Consider the following 23,286-nt stretch of genomic DNA (forward strand, 5'->3'; position numbering starts at 1 on the left):
TTCGTGTACATAAGGCTTCATAAGCTACAGTCAAAAATTATATGCTTAATTGCCAGGTTACTAAAGCATATGCACTTGACAGAACAATACTTGGTCCATAATGAATTTGATAATAGTCTGAGAGCTAAACTCAGAATTGGTCTGTGAATTGGACCAAAGTCTGAGAGAGTCAAGTGACAAGGTTTTAGACTTGAATTCAAGCACCTATAAAAGTCTCTTTCTAGTATATTGCTTATTTCCTTGTATGACAATGGGCAGTATACTTTTATACTATCTGTATGATTCTTTGCTCCTTTTTTTGCTGCCCTGTCTGCTTGAGTCGTTATAAAGGAATCCTGGGAGAGTCAGTCAGGCGTTGGGACGTGTGATCCAGTGTTCAGCAGTGATCAGGGTTTGAAGCCTGGTTTCGGCATGGTGTTGTGTCCTTGGGAAAGGCAGTACACCTCGAGTTTCCTCACTCCACCCAGATGTCAATGTAAGATGTCAGTGGGTTCCTGACTTGGGTAAGGGATGGTTAAAATGGTGGAAGGGGAGGATTGGGCCCCACCTTTCCTGGCCAGGCCGTCCACACCGTGGATCTGAAATCACTGCCCCTGATGACTTTCACCAACTCAAAGGCTCCTTCATTGAATACAGCTACTGCTCTTGCCACGCCCCCTTCCACCCGCTTCATCCCCATGAAGGAGGTCTTTGGACACCGGCCCCAAATCATGGAGTTCAGGCACTCATTCATGTTTTGGGTCCCTCCATGAGTCATCTTTCTGAGAAACGTTTCATCAGACATGCATCGATACACCGGAATCATTTTATGTGTAACATCGATTGAAACAAAAGTTGACGATGCATGGTCCTTGTGGCTGCCAGGCTGTTCGCCGTGAGCAAGTGCCCTCTGGTAGAAGCACCGGCTCTCTGGGCCCTGTGGACACTGGCGGTGGTGAGGCTCCTCATCAGTAGACATAGAATGGTAAAGTCCAGCCCATATTGCCCTCCTCATGTTGTCGATGTTGTTGGTGTTGCTACGGATTGCGTTGCCATAGTAGTCTTGCAGCATGTCACATTTCTTCTCAGTAAGCCGCCCAGTGCCACGCCCACCTAACCGTTCTTCCTTGGCCAGCTTCCTGAGGGCAGTTCCCATTTGCTTGTGTGCATGGTTTATGCATTCAAGCTTGGTCACTTCCAGGGGATGGTAGACATTCTGGACAGCTTTGAATGCAGATGAGTCTCCATCACTGAGCATTTCAATATAGCGAAAACGAAATTTTTCTTCAGAGCGTCGCCAAATGATCTCTGCAGCTCTCACCTCCATGGCCTTGCTGGAATTGTCATGATTTTTGCAGCACTCACCAGCATGCTGACGACGCCACTCAGCCATCTCTGCATCAGGTAGGTTCTTGGCCTCCATTACCTTGCAGGCATGACAGTACTTGGACAGCACAACGAAGTCGATCACAAGTCCTGTCAGCACATCGATGCAGATGCCAACACCATACAGAGAAGTGAAACCCCTCTTCATCCATGTGCCATCATATGACACAACAATGTTGATGTTGGGGTCCTCTCCTCTGTCTAGGGCATCCTGCAGGTCCGGGTCCACTTCAGCATAAGCTTGACGGATGGCTGTCGCTGCATCATCCAAAACTGTGACACCTGCGCCAATTTCTGCAGCTGAAATGTAAAACATAAATTGAAAATGAAATAAAAATTCATAAAATGGCATACCTGAAATAAACACACACACACACACACACACACATATATATATATATATGTTTTTGTCATGAACAACAATACTCAGTTGTAAGAAAGCAGATGCACACTGTACACAACTCCAAACTGAAAATAGAACAAACACAGCAAACTGAAAACAGAACATTGCAAAGTAGATCACTGCACATGATACAATAAACTGTGAATTGCATCAATGAAAATAATACTAGAAACTAATGGGCATGTCATAATTTGACAAAATCACTAAAGAAACAAAACAAAATAAAACAAAACAAAACCACCCACCTGTCACCTTCTTGTCATGTGCCTGAAACGTTTTCAAGTGCATGGCTGGCATGCCCATCATAGCAGCAAAGGTTTTGAGGACAGCATGGCTACCTCCCACTTCATGACTGAACACAACCATTTTGGGGTTGACTACGAATGCCACATTTTTATGTTGACTGTCCTGGATACGTGGGGATGGCATTTCTTCCTTCTCATACTCCCTACACCCGTCACACCTAAGCGAAAGCAGAGAAGCAAAACCAGCGTTCTGTCCATCTTGGATCTGCACACTCAGGCCGGTCTCTCCACACTCGGGGCAACACAGATCACACAGAAGCCGATTCAGTTGATACATGTGCACCAAAGCCCACTGTTGTTCTTCTCCCTCTCCAACTCGTTCTGCTGCTTTCATTGTCTGTATTTTTCTCCTTGATGCACTTGAAGTAGGACGGATCCACATTCGTAGTTGACGAGTGAGGCGAAGCAGACGACACATCTGTCTTCTGCTGTTTTGCTGCACGCATCTTCTCAAGTTTATCATTTAGTCTCTTTCGTGCGGCACATTTTGGTCCTGGCATGATTTTCAGTGGTTGCACCAAATTACAAACTCAAAACTATTGAAAAAGCAGTGAAAATTGCAGCTTGCACACGTGGAATCGAAAGCAATAGCAACGGAAGCGTGCATTGATCACGCACTAATCCGTGACCGCCGAGCGTTCTGATTGGTCGGAACTCATCGCTGATTGGTCGGAATATCGTTGGCTCATTATACCAACACTTCGGGCATTTCCGTGCCTATCAATTGGAAAAACAGTTAGGGAAGAGAATGCTGCCTACAAAGTCACAACTTCCAGCCTAACGATGGAAGTTGAAGCTGTGACACATGCCCTCCAGTGGCTATCGTCCATCCATACGCCCGGAAACCAACATGCCATGATTCTAACAGACTCAGTGAACCTCATACAGAAAATTGTAAACGGAATGGGAAGCCCAGAGTGGCATAAGGCAATGCGCAACTTTCAGATTAAAAAACTCACATGGTCATACTGCCCGGGACATGCAGGTGTTAAGGGAAATGAGCGAGCTGACAGACTTGCTGGTAACGCAACACCAACGAGCGGCCTACATCTAGGAAAATCGGAAATCCTCAGAAAAGTCAAAGAATATCAAAAAGAACAAGTACAAGGCCATCACACCATCGAAGAAATAAAAGCAGAGAGAGGGAGTGGCCGTAAGTCTAACATGAAAGGTAGAGCACGATGCTTTGCAAATCAAACAAATATCGGCATCATTTCCAAACCAACATTGCGCAATTTTTTTCAAAACGGAACAGAGTCTCTGTGGGCTTTTCCAAATACGATAGACTGAGCAACACACAAGACGCCACGTTCTTGGCATCAGATATCTTTTCCCATCCCTCTTGCGGCCAATCAGTGGCAGCCTCTGTGCGTGTGTGTATGTGTGTGTTTGTGTGCATGTGTGGGTCTGTATTTTTGAGTGCGTTTGTGCATGCGCGAGAGTGTAAGTGTACACAAGTGTCAGTAGAGTTCTGTGCACGTGCGTGTGTGTGTGTGTGTGTGTGAGGGGGGTGCGGGGGGAGGTGGGGTAGAGGATGAGGTATGTGAGTGTATGCATGCATACACTGTGGGAGCAACAGGATATAGGAACGTGTATATATATATATATATATATATATATATATCTTTGTATATATGTGTGTGGAGATATGGGCATATGTGTGTGTGCTTGTACAAGTAAGTGTTCATCTGTGTGTGTGCGTGTGTGTGTGCCGTGGAAGCTGCGATACATAGACTAGAAATGAGTGTGTGGAGGAGTGGGGTAGAGGAGGTGCAGGGTAATGTGTGTGGTGTGTGTGTGTTTGTTGGAGCTCATGTACGTTTATATGTATTTGACTGTGCTTTCATATCTGTGAAACTGCATGTTCGGTGCATATCTGTTATGCATGTGTGGGTGTATATGTGAATGTGTGTCTTCATGTTTTACATCTATTTGCTTATTTATCATCATTGTTATCTTCTTTTTCTTTCTTTTTTTTTTTTTTTTTTACTACTACCTCTTCTTTTTTTTCTTTTTCTTTTTTTACATTATAGTTATCATTTATTTATTTATTTATTTGTGTAAGCTTATCTATAATTTATTCACCTTTTTTTCTTTTTCTTTTTTTTTCCTCAAGGCCTGACTAAGCGCGTTGGGTTACGCTGCTGGTCAGGCATCTGCTTGGCAGATGTGGTGTAGCATATATGGATTTGTCCGAACGCAGTGACGCCTCCTTGAGCTACTGAAACTGAAACTCAGTTACATTGAAAAAAGGTGCTAAACCCACATAAGGTGATTCCCGTGTACAATGACGTATGCTTCGTTGGCAAGCTGACATCGCGACCTTTCGTCTGATATGAAACAAGGCGGTTTTCATTATGCTGTACGCTTGTTGTCAAGGCACAAACATTGCTGAAAAACGTCAACATAACTCAAAATGTGCGTTTGTCCCTGTTGATATACCATTTTTAATTGCATTTTTTTCATTTTTCTGATCATTTTATAGGTTGTTGAATAAGATCATGTGATAAAACAGTGTTTAAAGGTGCAGAATCAGTCAAAAACAAAAAATCGAAAGTTTGAACGTTTTTAATGAAAATACCGCTGCCGTGTCTTACCTCAAGAGGCTGTGGGACCTTGGATTGTTTTTTTAACATTTTCAGTTTCAGTTTCTCAAGGAGGCATCACTGCATTCGGACAAATCCATGTACGCTACACCACATCTGCTGGGCAGATGCCTGACCTGCTGCATAACCCCTGACCTGCTGTATAACCCCTGACCTGCTGTATAACCCAACACGATTAGTCAGGCCTGGAGTGTGTGCTTATATGTTAATTTTGTGTACCTATCAGAATGGATTTTTTCTACAGAATTTTGCCAGAGGACACCACTCTTGTTGCCGTGGGTGTCTGTCTGTGCGCCAAGTGCGTGCAGCACACAGGACCTCGGTTTATCATCTCATCCGAATGACTAGACGCTCAGTTTGATTTTCCATGAAAACTTGGGAGAAAGGGCGAGAGCAGGATTCGAACCCACACCCTCACATACTCTCTATAATGGCAGCTGAGCGTCTTAACCATTCTGCCACCTTCCTCCATAACGTGTGAAAAGGAACAGCGTTGCTCCTGTACCAGCTTGTGATTCATTCCTTCCATTACAGTTCGTTGATTCTTTGTTCACAAAGGCTTGTTCATGCATGGTGCAAGATCACAATGCTGGCTGTCATTTTTTTTTTTTTTCTACAATTTTTAACAAGTGAGCGCATGATGAGTGTATCATTGCTTTGAAGTGCATGTCACCCAAAAGTGGATATTGTTTAAAAAAAATAAAAAAGATGAAAATATGTATGCAAAAGTTGTATTGATTGGTAAATTCTGCTTGTTATTTAAGGAACAAGAAGCATCAAACGGAATAAAGCAATCCGCTGCAGACGATTCCAACACTGTCTAACAGCACTGTCTATAAACTCCGTCTGTCTTCTAAGCCAGCTCAACAACCCAGTAACAGTGAGCAGATCCTGGGAAAGGAAATGGCTTCAGCTGGAAGTCAACGGAAATAAAACACTGACATGTAATTTTGTGCACACGAGGTGCTACCCCAGTTTTGAGGGAGGACGGTGGCACGATGGTTAAGATGCAGTTTCAGTTTCAGTAGCTCAAGGAGGCGTCACTGCGTTCGGACAAATCCATATACGCTACACAACATCTGCCAAGCAGATGCCTGACCAGCAGCGTAACCCGACGTGCTTAGCCAGGCCTTGAGAGAGAAAAAAAGGGGGGCTGGGGGGGAATAATAGATAAATACATAAAAAAAAAATTTTAAACTAATAAAAACTACTACCACTACTAATAATATGTATAAGGTGCAAAAACTTGATGAAGTCAGCTATAAACGTACATAAATAAATAAATAAATAATTATAATATAGAAAAAAGTAGTAGTAGTAGTAGTAATAAATAAATAAATTTAAAAAATTAAAAAAAGACAACAATGATGATAAATAAGCAAATAAATGTAAAACATGGAGACACACATTCAAGTTGCTTATCTGTCAATGAGGGTGTGGGTTTGAATCCCACTCTTCCCCTTTCTCCCAGGTTGGACTGGGAAATCAAACCGAGTGTCTAGTGATTCGGATATAACTGTAAATTGAGCTCCCATTTAGCGCACTGAAAAAGAACCCATGGCAATGAGAGTGTTGCCCTCTGGCAAAATTCTATGGAACAAATATGCTTGGATAGGTACACAAATATAGAATTATATGCATGCACTCAAGACCTGACTAAATGTGTTGGGTTATGCTGCTGGTCAGGCATCTGCCTAGTAGATATGGTGTAGCGTATATGGATTTGTCCAAACGCAGTGACACCTCTTTGAGAAACTGAAACTGGGGGAACAGTTTTGTTGCACACGTTGGGGGTTTGTGTGCTGCATGTCAAGTATTGTTAGCCTGGCGAGTCCCTACAGAATAACATGGCCATTGCTGGATATCAAACAGCAGTCCATACCACTCTGTTGGTTTGTGTGCTGCATGTCAAGTATTGTTAGCCTGGCGAGTCCCTACAGAACATGGCCACTGCTGGATATCAAACAGCAGTCCATACCACTCTGTTGGTTTGTGTGCTGCATGTCAAGTATTGTTAGCCTGGCGAGTCCCTACAGAACAACATGGCCACTGCTGGATATCAAACAGCAGTCCATACCACTCTGTTGGTTTGTGTGCTGCATGTCAAGTATTGTTAGCCTGGCGAGTCCCTACAGAACATGGCCACTGCTGGATATCAAACAGCAGTCCATACCACTCTTTGTTTCTTTCTTCTTCTTTTTTGTCTTTTTTTTTTGTTTTGTTTTGTTTTGTTTTGCTGCCCGTCATCTTTATTATTTCAGTGGCATTACTCCCATGCCACTCATTTAGAGTCCCCCATACATGGCCACACCTGGCTTCATCTGTCGCAGTCCCAGTGCCTGCAGTCCACAAGAAACCATTATGTTCAGTTGTCGGGAGGCCACACACCAGAGGAGACCCTGCACTGGCACACACACATACACACTCAGACATCTAGCATGTTATGCGTATGACCATTTTGTTTATTTACCCCGTCATGTAGGGAGCCATACTCCGTTTTCAGGGGTGTGCATGCTGTGTATGTTCTCAATTCCATAACGCACTGAACACTGACATGTGCATATTTGATCTTTTGTGTGCGTATACACGCGAAGGGGGTGCGTCTGATGATGTGTGTCAAACTTAAAGCAGGCACTTTTCTAGCCAGCCAGTATAGCTGTCTGGGTTTTTTTTTGTTTTAATATTAGCAGTAATAGTATTTTTATGTATTTATCTATTTAAAAAAAAAAAAATTATTAATTTTTGTGTGTGTGTTATTTTATTTATGTATTTTTTTTATTTTTTTATTTAAGCGCGTTGGGTTACGCTGCTGATTAGGTGTCTGCTTGGCAGATGTGGTGTAGCAGTGACGCCTCCTTGAGCTACCGATACTGATACTTACAATGGCTGACAGATCCTTGTGCACACACATTCCACTGATAACTAACACAACATTTCAGTTTGGTTTTGGTTGGTTTATTTCACCAAATAAAATACAAACTTCATATTTACAATATGGCAATAAAATAAAAAAATCATGTATCAGAAAAAAAATCATGTATCAATACTTACTGCAAGGGCATTGACCAATGATGCAATGCAGTATATTATTATTATTATTATCACAATTCACATTAACAAAAGAAATTGAGATTCTGTTCAGCAATTTAGTTTTGAAATCAAAACTTAAGATGATGTATCAATAATCTCCAGTCACCTGAAATAAAGATAATTTTACAAATACTTTTCTCAAAATAGGTTGCAATACAATCTCCTCTCCCAAATAAGTTACAGTAGAAAATTTCAAAACTAAAAATGATGTACCAATAATCTCCAGTCATCTGAAATAAAGATAATTTTACAAATACAATACTTTTCTCAAAATAGGTTGCAATACAATCTCCTCTCCCAAATAAGTTACAGTAGAAACTCTTATCCAGTTGCATTTCCAAAACCAGTATTTCTTTTTGTCACACAAAACTTTCAGTCCACACCTTCATTCTGAACTCCACACATTCACAACTGCTGTTGCTGTTCCTTCCTCTTGTGTATCCGTTTCGTGAAAAACAAGGTAGTACATCATAGCAATGCTCTTCAATTAAATGCAAAATATGACTTGAATGAATTCTGTAGATTACCTTTACAGCAAAGTATCTGGATTGTTCTCACAAGTGAATTAGATATCTCATGTTGACAAATTTGCAATCAAATTAATTTCTGTCACTTGAAGACAGTACAGTACATTCAGCAGATTCAAGCAAATATTCGCTTTTCATTGTCATGTGCATTTTTTTTGTTCAGTCACATTCACTCGCTCCTTTTCGCCCAGGCTTTATTTACAAACGCAAGTGGCACACCAATCACTCAAACTATGCATTGATTTCAGTTATACCCTCATTTAAGCATCAAGTCATTTTTCCATTATTTACACATTTGTACCAGTATTTACACATTTGTACCAGTATTTACACTTGATCATGCTCACACACACATTCACTTCAGCAGCATTTGTTCGCTGATATGGTATGTTGATGATGATGATAAGAATGGAACAATCTGGAATGACTACGACTTCCAACTGTTGTGCTCTGAAAGTAGGTTTTGGACCTTTCTGGCTGATGGGAAATATGTAGCAATATACTGACCATTACCATGACAGAATATTATAATACTTAGGCTGACTGCAGTGCCTGTAGCCCGATGATGTGTGTGTCAAACAGTTGCAAATAATTCCACTCAAACTCTGATCCAATGAACTCAATAAATTAATACTAGACATCAGGGTATATGACAAGCAAATGGTCAAGGTGTATATTTCAGATGGAATTGTTTGGCACAGAATCAATACCAATAAATAATAAAACTGCATGGTCTCCACTGATGAGCAACTGCGATGACATGACCGATGAGATGTTGGTGTGAGCAAACAGAGGCCCCCCTCATGTTGTGATATGTAGATGTGAGATGAGGTAATGAACAAATGAGTCACCCACAATGACCGGCAGGGTGAACTTTGACCTGATGGGGAAGATGACCTATGACTGGAAGCTCTTCTCTCATGACGACGGTCTGGCCAAGAGATCACACCACGGATTCAGGAATGCGAATGAGGGGAACCGTGGACGGGGAGGGGTGGACGGGTTGGGCTTTTTGGGCCAGTTTGTAGATGGGGCGGTTAGTTCTTTTCTGCCACACAGACCCCTGACCCCCCTCCACAGCAGCCAGCGAGTCGGACTGCTGTATTCTCTGCATGCCTCGGGATCGTGGGCAACAGCAGCTGCTGCTGGCATTGTCTGTGTCGTTGTCTTCTTCGTCGTCACTGTCATCATCATCACTGTCCATGTCAGATGATGTTTCCGCCGCATCGGCCCCATCTCCCAGACACCGGCACCTCTTCAGACAGCACTCGCAGCAGATCCGCTTGAAGGGAGCGCACATGGCGCAGAACAGGCGGTCCAGAGGCTGCAGGGAACGCAGGGGCAGGGGAAGCCACTCCCAGTCCCGCAGCACGAGGGGCAGCCAGGATTGGAGCCGCTGGTGGCGCTGCATACAGTTGAGGATGATGATGGCCGCGACCAGCACCCCTACCACACAGAGCGTGGTGATAAAGACGACGTTGCCAGCGAAGGACAGTGCCATGAAGAATCCAGGGAACACCAGGAACATGAGCAGCAGGTAGAAGACGGCGAACCATCGGTAGCGGGCAGTGGTGCGGCCCAGGAAGCGGGCGACACGCAAGGGGAATCGACGCATGGGGGGGATGGGGAAGAAGAGGAGGATGCCAGTGATGTTGAAGAACAGGTGGCACAGCGCCAGCTGCAGAGCGAACTGGATGGTGGATGATGACGAGGCCAGGGCTGCCAGGATGCCCGTGCCCGTGGTGCCCACGTTCGAGCCCAGCGTCAGCGGGTACATGCGCTCCAGCTTCAGGCACCCCACCCCGACCAGGGGCGTCAGCGCTGAGGTGAAGACAGACGAGCTCTGCACGAGGATGGTCATGCCGGCGCCCACCACCAGGGCGAAGTAGTCGGTGAGGCAGGCGAAGGGGCCGGGGAAGTTGGCGTTGATGGTCTTCTTGGCCATACGGGCCACCTGGGAGCCTAGCAGGGAGTGCAGTACCTTCACCATCAGGTACAGACAGCCAGACAGCAGCAGCAGGGAGAAGATGAACAGCACCAGCCCCGACGTGCTGTCGCCCATGTCCAGTTTGGACAGCAGGCTGTCACCTGCACACACACAGCGTCTTCCTATCTTCAACAGGAGGCACACAGGTGTTGGGGGAGAATTTCATACATCTTATCTTACCACATGACAGACCACTCTCATCTAGTTATCTTTCCTACACTTGCTGTTTTGTTTTGTTTCATCTTGTGTTTTTAGCGATGGCCAAAAAAACTTGCTGGAGCAACATTTCCGTAAACAGCACAATGCTCACTCCTTCCTGGGGACATTAAAATGGTAAACAACACAACGTGGCAATGTTACACTGTGGGACTGTTAGCTACACTATGAAGACTGTCACTCCTTCCTGGGGACATTAAAATGGTAAACAACACAACGTGGCAATGTTACACTGTGGGACTGTTAGCTACACTATGAAGACTGACGAGAAAAGCAAACCGATGAACAAGCCACCAGCATGGGAAGTGGCAGAGCAGAGACTGCCAAGCGCCATAATAATAATAATGATGGATACTTATATAGAACATTGTCCAGAAATCTGCTCTAGGTGCTTTACAAAACACTTTTGTTTACATAACACGTTACATCAATGTTACGTACACGCACACACCAAAATGTGACTTACAAACTACACACACACATACACACACACACACACGTGTGTGTCGTGACACACATACTCACATGCCTCCACAGGTGTCTTGACAACTACCGTCTCATTCACCAGCGTCACATTGCCGTCTTCCAGGGTCCTGTTCACTGTCATCATGGTCTCAGTTTTGTTGAACACGCAGAACACCTGAAATTTATCAGCCAGGCCTCAAGGTTAGACACAGTCTGTTTTGTTGAACACGCAGAACACCTGAAATTTATCACACACACCTAAAGGTTAGACACAGTCTGTTTTGTTGAACACGCAGAACACCTGAAATTTATCACACACACCTAAAGGTTAGACACAGTCTGTTTTACTGAACACACAGAACACTTGGAAATTTATCACACACACCTAAAGGTTAGACAAAGGCTTCAGGGAAGACTTAACAGCTGAGAAATGCCTTTTTCATCTGTTGAGTTAAAGGTACTAAAATAATACCTTATCTCTTGTTTTCAGAAGCAAATTGATGGAATAAGTATCGTGATATGCCTTCGGTTTTATAGAAGACTTCATGGCTAAGAGATACCTTTGCCATTTCTTTTTTCTTAAAGGTGCTCAATAAATTTTCCAAAAAAAAAATCATCAGTTTATTGGGGTTTTTTAAAAGTCCAAATCATTGTATGGTGTACAACAGCTTCCACTGACAATTGTTGCATTCACTACATAACATACGAATACAAGGAATAAAATTTCATCACAGTGTTTAATTCAAACATATCAGAGACTGTCCCTTTAATACCTGCTGCAATCTGCTCAGAGATGTCAACATTTACTTGTTTTTGGTGGGGTTTTTTAAATTATTTTTTATTAAGCAAAAAGGTTTTCCATAGCAAGCATGATCTGAGTGATGGAAATGTCTAAACCTCACAACACACAAAGGAATTCTTTTCTTTGTGTTTGGAGCCATTACCTTGAGCAGTCTGGCGTTGGGATCGCCTTTGCCTTCAGCGATAGCAGTGATGACTTTCTTGTCCACCTGGAAAATATTACATACCAAAAAGATGACTTCATTGTCTACCTGTAAACGAGGGTATATTTCTTTTTGTGTACCTGTGATGAAAACTATACTTCTGTCTACCTGTGATGAAAACTATACTTCTGTCTAGCTGTGACAGTATCATGCTGATCAGATGGCTTTTCTGCCCACCTGTTACCAATAAGAGATAAATGCAAAAAGTGTGCTGTGTGCAGAAAATGGCAGTATAACATACAGGATGAATGTCTTACATTCATGTCTGACCTATACATAATATCAAATGGTTATCTCTCTCTCTCTCTCATTCTGTCTCTCTCTTCTCTCTCTCTCCCCTTGTACATCTCTCAGTGCCTCTCCCATCTCCGTGTCTGTCTATGTGTCTGTCTGTCTGTCTGTCTGAGTTCTGTGTACACATTCTCTGATCCCTGCCTCTCTCTATTACCCTTAATGTAATGTGGCCTGAGGCCCATGTGCATTAAACCAGTTCTGAGTTCTGTGCACACATTCAAGTTGCAATCCATTGCTGTATCTTGGAAGGACTGATGGTAGACTGCTCATCCCCTCTCTTACTCATTTGGCTATGGCCTTGATGAATGAACTATAGTCAATGTTCAATAAAATTTTCATAATTAAAAAGATATTTAAAAAAAGAAAGAGGAAAGAGGGCAGTCAATGGACAAACAAAGTATGGACGTTGCAACATGACAACTGACCTGCACGATGCGTTTGGTGAGGGGTTTGGTCAGCTGTTTGAGCAGGTCCTGTTTCTTGGTCCGAAGCTCCTCCATGTTCAGGCTCTGTACGATCTCCAGCGTCAGGAAGTACAGGTAGCCTGTCAACACACACACCACACAGGTGATCACTTCAAATCTAACTACAGGTAGCCTGTCGACACACACACCACACAGGTGATCACTTCAAATCTAACTACAGGTAGCCTGTCAACACACACACCACACAGGTGATCACTTCAAATCTAACTACAGGTAGCCTGTTTACACACACACCACACAGGTGATCACTTCAAATCTAACTACAGGTAGCCTGTTTACATACACACCACACAGGTGATCACTTCAAATCTAACAGGTAGCCTGTTTACATACACACCACACAGGTGATCACTTCAAATCTAACTACAGGTAGCCTGTTTACATACACACCACACAGGTGATCACTTCAAATCTAACTACAGGTAGCCTGTCAACACACACACCACACAGGTGATCACTTCAAATCTAACTACAGGTAGCCTGTCAACACACACACCACACAGGTGATCACTTCAAATCTAACAGGTAGCCTGTTTACATACACACCACACAGGTGATCACTTCAAATCTAACAGGTAGCCTGTTTACATACATACCACACAGGTGATCACTTCAAATCTAACTACAGGTAGCCTGTTTACATACACACCACACAGGTGATCACTTCAAATCTAACTACAGGTAGCCTGTTTACATACACACCACACTGGTGATCACTTCAAATCTAACTACAGGTAGCCTGTTTACATACACACCACACAGGTGATCACTTCAAATCTAACTACAGGTAGCCTGTTTACATACACACCACACTGGTGATCACTTCAAATCTAACTACAGGTAGCCTGTTTACATACACACCACACAGGTGATCACTTCAAATCTAACTACAGGCAGCCTGTTTACATACACACCACACTGGTGATCACTTCAAATCTAACAGGTAGCCTGTTTACATACACACCACACTGGTGATCACTTCAAATCTAACTACAGGTAGCCTGTTTACATACACACCACACTGGTGATCACTTCAAATCTAACTACAGGTAGCCTGTTTACATACACACCACACAGGTGATCACTTCAAATCTAACTACAGGTAGCCTGTTTACATACACACCACACAGGTGATCACTTCAAATCTAACTACAGGTAGCCTGTTTACATACACACCACACTGGTGATCACTTCAAATCTAACTACAGGTAGCCTGTTTACATACACACCACACAGGTGATCACTTCAAATCTAACTACAGGTAGCCTGTTTACATACACACCACACAGGTGATCACTTCAAATCTAACTACAGGTAGCCTGTTTACATACACACTACACAGGTGATCACTTCAAATCTAACTACAGGTAGCCTGTCAACATACACACCACACTGGTGATCACTTCAAATCTAACTACAGGTAGCCTGTTTACATACACACCACACTGGTGATCACTTCAAATCTAACTACAGGTAGACTGTCGACACACCCACCACAAAAGAGATGTATATCTATTATGTATATACATACACACCAAAATATGTGTTATTTTGATACATAATTTTGTGGTTAAACAACGGGTGGTAAAACAGGTTTCATGAATCAAGGCAACACTGTTGAAAACATAACTTGCCCTGGACATCGATACAGCTACGCCCTCCCAGTATGTCTATCTGTGAGAGGGACGAAAAACAACAACAGAACCCATCAAGTCAGGGGGAAGAAGAAGAAGAAGAAAAAAAAAACAGTAGAAAAATGGAACATAAAACCACACGGCCTTCAAAACATAGACATTATTTCACAGGAGACAAAAAAAAACTAAAATAAAAAGAGAGAGAGAAAAGAACTGACCGGTGAAGTGCTCAATGGGCAGCAGGATGACCACGGTCAGCCAGTTGAAGACGTCATGGACCGTGGCCCCACTGAAGGCCCGGCGGAACTCTTTGGGGTCCATGGAGTGAGCCAGCGACACCAGCGTGTTGGTGACTGTGGTGCCGATGTTGGCTCCCATCACGATAGGAATGGCTGGTCGCACCTCCAGTACTGCACAACAAGCCGCGTGGTTGTGATCAAATATCAACCTTTTTTCTTTCTTTTCACATTTTTTATTTTCCAATTTGGTAACGTATGGAAATCTAACTTTAATATCAGACTTCTGATACTTAGTTTGGCCATGAAGAAAACAATAGTATAAACACACGGGGTGGGGTGTATAAAATATAAACTTAATTAATGTCCTGTTTGTAGTTCGTTTTATAAATGATGCTTTTCTCTGAATAATATATAAAGATAATCTCCGTTTATGAAAAATACTTTTCTCTGAATAGCATAGAAACATGACCTGTTTGTAGTTTCTATGAATGCTTTTCTCAACAAATAAAAAACAAAACAAAAAAAAATCACTCTTCACATCAAGAACACATGGGTGTGAGTGACTGATTCTTTTTTTCTTTTTTTTTTTACTGAACAAATTTAATCCAGGTGCCACTTAAGTGAAATGTGTTTTAATATGAAAACAAAGTAAAATAAATGGGGGAAAATATGACACAAGAACAAAAATACCAATATGGACATCTGTTTTATAAGGGAAATTCTTACACCCACGAGATGAACAAACTTCAGAAAGGGTGATGAGAGAGGTCAAGGTGAAGGTGAAGGTGAAGGTGAAGAACTTACTGCCTGAGGACACCATGGTGATGACAATGGAGGTGGAGGTCGAAGAACTCTGCAGGATTACCGTTGCCATGACACCGATCATCAGTCCGGTGATGGGGTTCTTCAACAGCTCACTGTCCTGAAACACACTCCCTGGAACACACACACACACAGAGGCCATGTCAAAAAGAGAGAAAGAGAGGGGGGCACAGAAAGAGAGAGAGAGGAGAGGAGAGAGAGGAGAGAAAGAGAGAGGGGAGAGGACAGATAGGAGAGTCAGAGAGAGAGAGAGGGGGAAGAAAGAGAGATAGGAGAGGACAGACAGGAGAGTCAGAGAGAGAGAGAGGGGAAAGAAAGAAAGAGAGAGAGGGGAGAGGACAGAAAGAGAGGAGAGTCAGAGAGAGAGGGGGGGGGGGGAAGAAACAGAAAGAGAGACAGAGAAATCAGAACAGACCTTTGTAAGATAAGGCCAAGGCCTCAGCTTGAATGTGTGTGTAAGACAGAAAAATCTTTAGCATAGTGTCTTTATATATATATATATATATCTTTATGTATGACCACTACCTATGAACAAAATGTAATGCAGTGCATTTAGTAAATACTAAACTATCCACAAGAATAAAAAATAATAATAATACTAATAATAAAAATAAATAGATAAATATTTATAAAAAAAACAATCCAATAAGCACCATCCCTGATATTTAATCAACATTTCTTTCAGTGTCAAGTGTGGTTTTCTGCATCAAGCTGAGCATTTTTCTGGAATTAGAAATAGATGTAAGATGTATCATGTATTAATAGATGTTAGATGCATCATGTATCAATAGATGTAAGATGTATCATGTATGATAGATGTAAGATGTATCAATAGATGTTAGATGCATCATGTATAATAGATGTAAGATGTATCATGTATCAATAGATGTAAGATGTATCATGTATCAATAGATGTTAGATGTATCATGTATCAATAGATGTAATATGTATCATGTATCAATAGATGTTAGATGTATCATGTATCAATAGATGTAAGATGTATCATGTATCAATAGATGTAAGATGTATCATGTATCAATAGATGTAAGATGTATCACGTATCAATGTAAGATGTATCATGTATCAGTAGATGTTAGATGTATCATGTATCAATAGATGTAAGATGTATCATGTATCAGTAGATGTGAGATGTATCATGTATCAATAGATGTAAGATGTATCATGAATTCTATGCCAACAGTAACATGGGTTGTGGTATGGGCCTGGGTTACAGTCTTGCATATCAAAACAAGACAAACAAAACAAACAACCTTCTGGTCCTATTTTGTTGGGGAAAGGATTTAACTCTCAAACCCTTCTTCACAGTCTGATGTAGGCTTCTGATGTTTGTGATATAGCTGGAATTTTCCTCCAACTCTCAAACCCTTCTTTACAGTCTGATGTAGGCTTCTGATGTTTGTGATATGGCTGAAATTTTCCTCCAAGTCCAAGCATTACCTACAATCTGATGAGTAGGCTTTCTGCCTTTGTGATATGGTTTGGTATTTTGATCCAAGCAGAACTGGGATAATTAAATGCTCCAAATTATATTTTCCTCCAAGCCCAAGCCTTATTTATAATCTGTTTGAGTAGGCAATCTGCAGCTGTGATGTGGTTTGTTATTTTGATCCAAGCAGAAGTGGCATAATCAAATGCTCCCCATTGTTCCGCAAGCTATGATTTGTTGTGTTCACCTGACTCATTTTATCATAAAACAATTCCATATCAGTCACCGCCTTACTTCATCCTATCAAAACAGTAATGTCATCATGAATTCCCTACCCATCTGCTGCCTGTCTACCCCCTCCTATCAGCAACACATGAATTCTATATTAGTCAAGAGAAGCAGCTGTTACCACGATGACCTGGTGCATCTGGCTCTAAATCGCACTTAATGTAGGTATCAGTATTTCTATTTGTATTCATAGAGATTATGTAATAACCTGATCTAGGTCAAGCATAAACAATGAACATCTGTGTCCGAAGGATGGGCAAATAGCCAGTCCCATTATTCCCATTTCACCAATTTAATAATGTGCATTGGGTGAACCTCCACTACGACATTTAATCCCCACATCCTCCTGTCCATTAAGACAAGTAAGCTGTGTTTGCACTATATTTTTATGTACTTATCTTTCATTATCATCATTATTTATTTATTTATTCATGTATCTATTTATCTTTACTAATTTTTTTCCTGACTAAGTGAGTTGGGTTACCCTGCCGGTCAGGTAAATATCTGCTCAGCAGATGTGGTGTAAGGTATTTGGATTATACATGTAGGCTGTTTTCATACGGATGCTAAGCATAAAAATATGTGTTATTGCTTGCAAAGGCATTTGTGTGTATGTGTGTGTGTTTATGTGAGAGAGAGAGAGAGAGAGAGAGAGAGAGAGAGAGAGAGAGTGTGTGTGTGTGTGTGTGTGTGTGTGTGTGTGTGTGTGTGTGTGTCTGTCTGTCTGTCTGTGCCTCCTTCCTCCCTGGAGATTGCTGACATTCCTGATTTCATGCTGGGATTTTCACCTATGCTGTCAAGCAACGGAGGTGAAAGTTTTTTCTGTTTCAGTCTGACAATGCTACATAACCTTCACACCTGTATGTAAAACTAACTGTCTGACAATGCTACATAACCCTCACACCTGTATGTAAAACTGTCTGACAATGCTACATAACCCTCACACCTGTATGTAAAACTGTCTGACAATGCTACATAACCTTCACACCTGTATGTAAAACTAACTGTCTGACAATGCTACATAACCCTCACACCTGTATGTAAAACTGTCTGACAATGCTACATAACCCTCACACCTGTATGTAAAACTAACTGTCTGACAATGCTACATAACCCTCACACCTGTATGTAAAACTGTCTGACAATGCTACATAACCTTCACACCTGTATGTAAAACTAACTGTCTGACAATGCTACATAACCTTCACACCTGTATGTAAAACTGTCTGACAATGCTACATAACCTTCACACCTGTATGTAAAACTAACTGACAATGCTACATAACCTTCACATCTGTATGTAAAACTAACTGTAAGACGCTGCCACTTTCCAAATCTTCTTTCAGTCCAATTTCTGATGCCTGATAAGAACTGTGCCTGTTGGTTATAATCTAGATAAATATATGCAAATATTCGCAAAGAAACAAGTAAAGATGTTGTTTTTTCTCCAGTCTATATGATGTCAAAAAACATTACACCCCTGTTTTTCCCCACATGCATTTTCTTCTGATAAACATCTGCCCGTTTTGGGGAGAAATGCATTTATGCGTTTCACAGCTTGGGTTTCTACAAAATGGTTTTCCCATGCATTCTGCAATGTAGTCAGTCCATGGTTTTGGGGTTTCTGCAAAATGGTTTTCCCATGCATTCTGCAATGTAGTCAGTCCATGGTTTTTGGGTTTCTACAAAATGGTTTTCCCATGCATTCTGCAATGTAGTCAGTCCATGGTTTTTGGGTTTCTACAAAATGGTTTTCCCATGCATTCTGCAATGTAGTCAGTCCATGGTTTTTGGGTTTCTACAAAATGGTTTTCCTGTGCATTCTGCAATGTAGTCAGTCCATGGTTTTGGGGTTTCTACAAAATGGTTTTCCCGTGCATTCTGCAATGTAGTCAGTCCATGGTTTTTGGGTTTCTACAAAATGGTTTTCCTGTGCATTCTGCAATGTAGTCAGTCCATGGTTTTTGGGTTTCTACAAAATGGTTTTCCCGTGCATTCTGCAATGTAGTCAGTCCGTCATTTTTCTTGTCTTCCTCCCTCTACAGTCTCTTGAAAGGTTCTTTTGCTGGCTTTATTCGACTATCAAAGCCATACACCATGCAAGAAAAAAGAAGAAGAAAATATCCTAACCACTGAATGCCTATATGCTTTCAATACCTTGCAGCCATTATGACAGAGAACATTGCCTCACCTGCAGTCTTGCCGCCCAGGAGTCGGAAAGCGTTGCTAAGAAGGTCAAGGCTGCAGATGAAGACGTAGAGCAGCAGAATCACCATCAGCAGCTTCATGAGGCCCTTGACAACGCTGCTCAACCGACAGCATCCTGTTTCGACACAATCATACAGACAGCCCTCCATGAAATAATTGCTACTGACTTTCTCCTCTTTCCTCTTGTTTTTCAAAGAGAGAGAGTGAGATTTGAGAGAGAAGGGTAGGTTGATCACCTTGATGACACTGTAACGACAAAGATTACAGTAAAAATACACACACACACATATATATCTACATATCAATCCACATGAGAGGATTATCTAACACGTCAGAATATGAAAGGAGAAAGCATAAAAGGAGAAAGCAAAAAAGCTTTTAGCATGCAGTAAAAAAAAATTTTTTTAAAAACAAACATGTTCTCTATAACCCCCCCCCCCCTCCCCTTGCAATCCCTTCCACCCCCCACCAAAAAAAACAACAAAAAACCCCAAAAAAACCCACACACATACAAGGCGAAAGGGAAATAGGGTTCCCTACATTTGCGAACCTAGCTGTTATTTTTCTGCATTATCAATACTAAAATACACACACACACACACACCCATAATGTACAGGGAGAAGTGCAGATGTATATCAAATGGTAAAAGGATAGGGATGGGAATGGGTGTCTTCAATTGTGCAGTTCAGAAAACAACTGGGTTTTTTCCCTTTCATTTACGTTTGATTGGGGGGAGGATGGGAGTTGGTGGGAGACAACAGAAGACTTTTTTGATTGGTCAACTGCACGAAAAATATGTTTGTTTGCTTAATGAAGAAAGAAAAGAAAACAAACCTGCTGTTTCAGAAATTTTATTTTTCATGGTAAGTGCTATAGTTTTGAACTCATATAACATGCAGAATCGTGCAATACTTGAATATTGAAATTAAAGATCGAGAAGGTATGAACACTTGATTAGACTCTGAAGTTCCCCTTCCACCCCCACCCCCTTTTTTTTCTTTCTTTTAATTGTTATTTATTTTAACAAACCGTTCTCTTTCATTTTGATGAATTAGTTTTTGTCAGTCTGAAGTCACCCCCACCTCCACCCCCCCTCCTCCCCTATCTTTATTATTTTTTTTTCCTTCCTTTCTTTCATTCTCTTTCCTTCTTTGTCACAGGTGACCGTGAAAACGCGCCACTGGTTTTTAATCTGTCACGTAACGTAATCTGGCCTAACATGAGTGAGTGGTGTGAGCGGCGTGTGCCTATTCATGGGGTTTTCAAAAGGAACGTGCATGGGCTCAGCTAGTCTTGGCGCCCAGCCAGTTGGGCAGACCTCGTCGCCCGGACGACAAAGCTATGTGCGCGCGCATCGCCTGCCTGCTGGAACCAGTACGAACCGGCGCGAGCTGAACGTGACGGAAAGCGCTTGCATCATCGGTCCGCGCCACGCGGTCAGCTGAGAGCGGTTGGCGCCAGTTTTTTTTTTTCTTACTTATGAAATGAAGTTTTTCACTCTCCACTGACCACTTTTCAATACTTACACCTCCTAAAACAACCCCCCTTCCTCTCGTTATGCCTTACACATCATGGAGTTGGGAGTAATTAAACCAGTCCTTGAAACAGAAAACGCAGAACAGGGAACAAAGAGGTGGCGCTGTCGAACCTAGTCAAGACTTCCTTAGTAAGCCCAGCTCGGACATTCGAACTATCTTAGGAGGTCAGAGCGGGGAATATCAGCTGACCCTGGGAGTTGAAGGGACTGACGTTTTCTCAACATTTTAACAAAGAAAGAAACAGGTTCAAACTCAACTCTGGATACTATCATTTTTTTCTCGAAAACTTAAGCAAATTCTAACCATCCCTGGGGTTGAAGGGACTGACGTTTTCTCGACATTTTAACAAAGAAGCAAAAGGTTCAATCAAACTCAACTCTTGAGACACTATCATTATTTCGGATACTTGAATTAAGCATTTTATAACCATGGTCTTTGGGGGGACATGAAAAATTGGTTTTAGTGGGGCAGTTACTTTACTGTGTACATATTGCAAGCACGTGAATGGTGGATGCTACCTGGACTTCGCAAAAGCGCTGCTTGCATTTTCAATAGTTAGCAATAAAGTGTTCTTAAACATGTCGCTTCATACCGCCGTATCTGGAAGGGTATTCAGACAATGGCAATTCGGTGGCTTTTGCTGCGTTAATGTGTACAGTTCGATACAGCACGCTGAAACTTTAGTTTTTCCTTCTTTGTGTTTTTTAGTGGGCTAGTACCTGACAGACGATAATATTTACAAAAAAAAAAAAAAAAGTTTGTTGAATACCTTTCATGTTGTTTTTTTCTCCCCTGAAATTTGTGTTTTCTTTAAATACTTTGTCATTTTCCCTCTGCAAATACCTAGACATAACTGTCAAGTATTCTAGCTGAATTTTATGCATGCAACCAAACGTTCTCTATGCCAAACGTTTGTACGGAGAGGGAAGACTTTAGGCAACCATAGTCAATGAGGGTGAACTCACACTATTCCCTAGAGGCAATTAAAGGAGGGATGACATAAAAAAAAAAAAAAAAAAAAAAAAAAAAATAAAAATAATAATAAAATAAAATAAAAAGGCGCAGTTTTACTGTTTGCACTTTAATAAAACAAGATGTAGATTTTCAGGCTACATAGAAATTATTGTATCTTCAAAAACGCCACACTGTATCTGAGTGTACCGGTGCTCATGATCTTTTAAAAAAAATATATTTGTACGCGCTTTCTTCCACACTTGAAACGATCACTTGTCATATTCCAGCGACGTTCTTTCGTTTAGGAAAAACAAAACAAAACAAAACAAAAAACAAAAAAAAAAAACAAAGAAAGAAAAAAGATAAAAACAAATTACCAGTACAGTATTAAAGTGGGTTTGCTTCTCAGTTCTTGTTCGATCTCGCGGGGTAAATACTGTAACACGTCATCTTTAGGAACATCTGTTCCTAAACATGTTCATCTTGAAACTCCCACAAAAAAAGTCATTTCTGGCGACACACTAAACAGGATTGGCGGCTTTTTCAGTGTTATATATGTACATTCTAGAGAGAAATGACTTTTTTCTCAAGGGAGCCGGGTATAGCTGATAGTACGGATGCTGGAAATGGACAAAGGCCTACCAACAGTCCAACATGTCGGGCGGTATGGGATACGACCCAACGTGCTGGACACGCGCAAATGATTAGACTATTAAAGGAAAAAAAATCGACGAATGTGTTCATGTTGGCAGGCAGGAAACTGACGAACACTCATCAAGACACAGGTGCAAATCAGTCATCATTTACCATTACGCACCCTGAGTATCAGCAACGTCGGCAGATTCATCACCGCCCTGAGCCACATCTGCCACTGCCTTTTTCAGTTCCGACACTTCCACAGCCCGGTGCAAGGAAGCCGAGTCTTCGGACATACGAGAAGAAAAGCCTGAGTCGTTGGGGAGGCCTCCACTCGGGAACCCTCTGAGTTTGGAGGCCGGGGGCAGGTTGTCCTCCGATGTCAGGGGATACCGACCATAGGTCCGAGCCTGACAAGGCAGAAATCTTGGGTCAACCCACACACATGGCGCATGGGTCAGTCAGGCCTTGGAAGCCGTTCGACCCAAAGCAACGTCATCAATGAAACGAGAAACAGCGTAAAGAAGTGTACTTACCTCCGTCATATCAATCACGCATCCCTCGTCCTCGTCCATTTGAGCCTTCAAGAACATTGCCATTTTTTCCAGTTCCGTCTGCTCAGGAGGCAGACCTAAATCCACGTGCGTATCTTCTTCGGTCCAGTCTCCGGTGTTGTAAGCTCCGACTGGTCTGTTTTCCCGATCAGTGTTGATTCGGTCTTCTGAGCCTTGTTGTCCGTTCATGTTGCCACCTGGAGTCGCCATATCGACAG

The 23,286-nt window shown here is 42.0% G+C and overlaps 2 protein-coding genes across 2 annotated transcripts in view; both read right to left on the reverse strand.

Annotated features, from left to right (window-relative positions):
* Window positions 1-507: 507 nt before the first annotated feature.
* On the reverse strand, window positions 508-3,459 carry LOC143290587 (uncharacterized). The gene is made up of 2 exons (XM_076600165.1): window positions 2,014-3,459; window positions 508-1,665 (listed from the first exon to the last, which is right to left on the reverse strand). The coding sequence occupies exons 1-2, from the start codon at window positions 2,534-2,536 to the stop codon at window positions 515-517; spliced, it is 1,674 nt and encodes a 557-aa protein (XP_076456280.1). The 5' UTR covers window positions 2,537-3,459; the 3' UTR covers window positions 508-514.
* Window positions 3,460-7,612: 4,153 nt separating this feature from the next.
* The window catches only part of LOC143290588 (sodium-dependent phosphate transport protein 2A-like), a 15,767-nt gene continuing 93 nt past the window's right edge, over window positions 7,613-23,286 (reverse strand). The window contains exons 1-9 of the mRNA XM_076600167.1: window positions 23,051-23,286; window positions 22,696-22,924; window positions 19,369-19,500; window positions 15,425-15,556; window positions 14,600-14,791; window positions 12,688-12,806; window positions 11,909-11,974; window positions 11,025-11,139; window positions 7,613-10,384 (exon numbers count right to left, since the gene is read on the reverse strand). The exon at window positions 23,051-23,286 is cut by the window's right edge and continues 93 nt beyond it. Of these exons, the coding sequence (XP_076456282.1) occupies window positions 9,240-10,384; window positions 11,025-11,139; window positions 11,909-11,974; window positions 12,688-12,806; window positions 14,600-14,791; window positions 15,425-15,556; window positions 19,369-19,500; window positions 22,696-22,924; window positions 23,051-23,278 (2,358 nt within the window). The 5' untranslated portion in view covers window positions 23,279-23,286 and the 3' untranslated portion in view covers window positions 7,613-9,239. The remainder of the gene's footprint in view (window positions 10,385-11,024; window positions 11,140-11,908; window positions 11,975-12,687; window positions 12,807-14,599; window positions 14,792-15,424; window positions 15,557-19,368; window positions 19,501-22,695; window positions 22,925-23,050) is intronic.

The sequence above is a fragment of the Babylonia areolata genome, chromosome 15 (assembly GCF_041734735.1).
Source record: "Babylonia areolata isolate BAREFJ2019XMU chromosome 15, ASM4173473v1, whole genome shotgun sequence".
Lineage (NCBI taxonomy): Eukaryota > Metazoa > Mollusca > Gastropoda > Neogastropoda > Buccinidae > Babylonia > Babylonia areolata.

Bases quoted from the DNA above. Each gene is read 5' to 3' on its own strand.
- LOC143290587 (XM_076600165.1), bottom strand. From the start codon at position 2,536: ATGATAAACTTGAGAAGATGCGTGCAGCAAAACAGCAGAAGACAGATG. The intron at 1,666-2,013 runs GTGGGTGGTTTT...TTTACATTTCAG, and splicing joins ACATGACAAGAAGGTGACAG to CTGCAGAAATTGGCGCAGGT.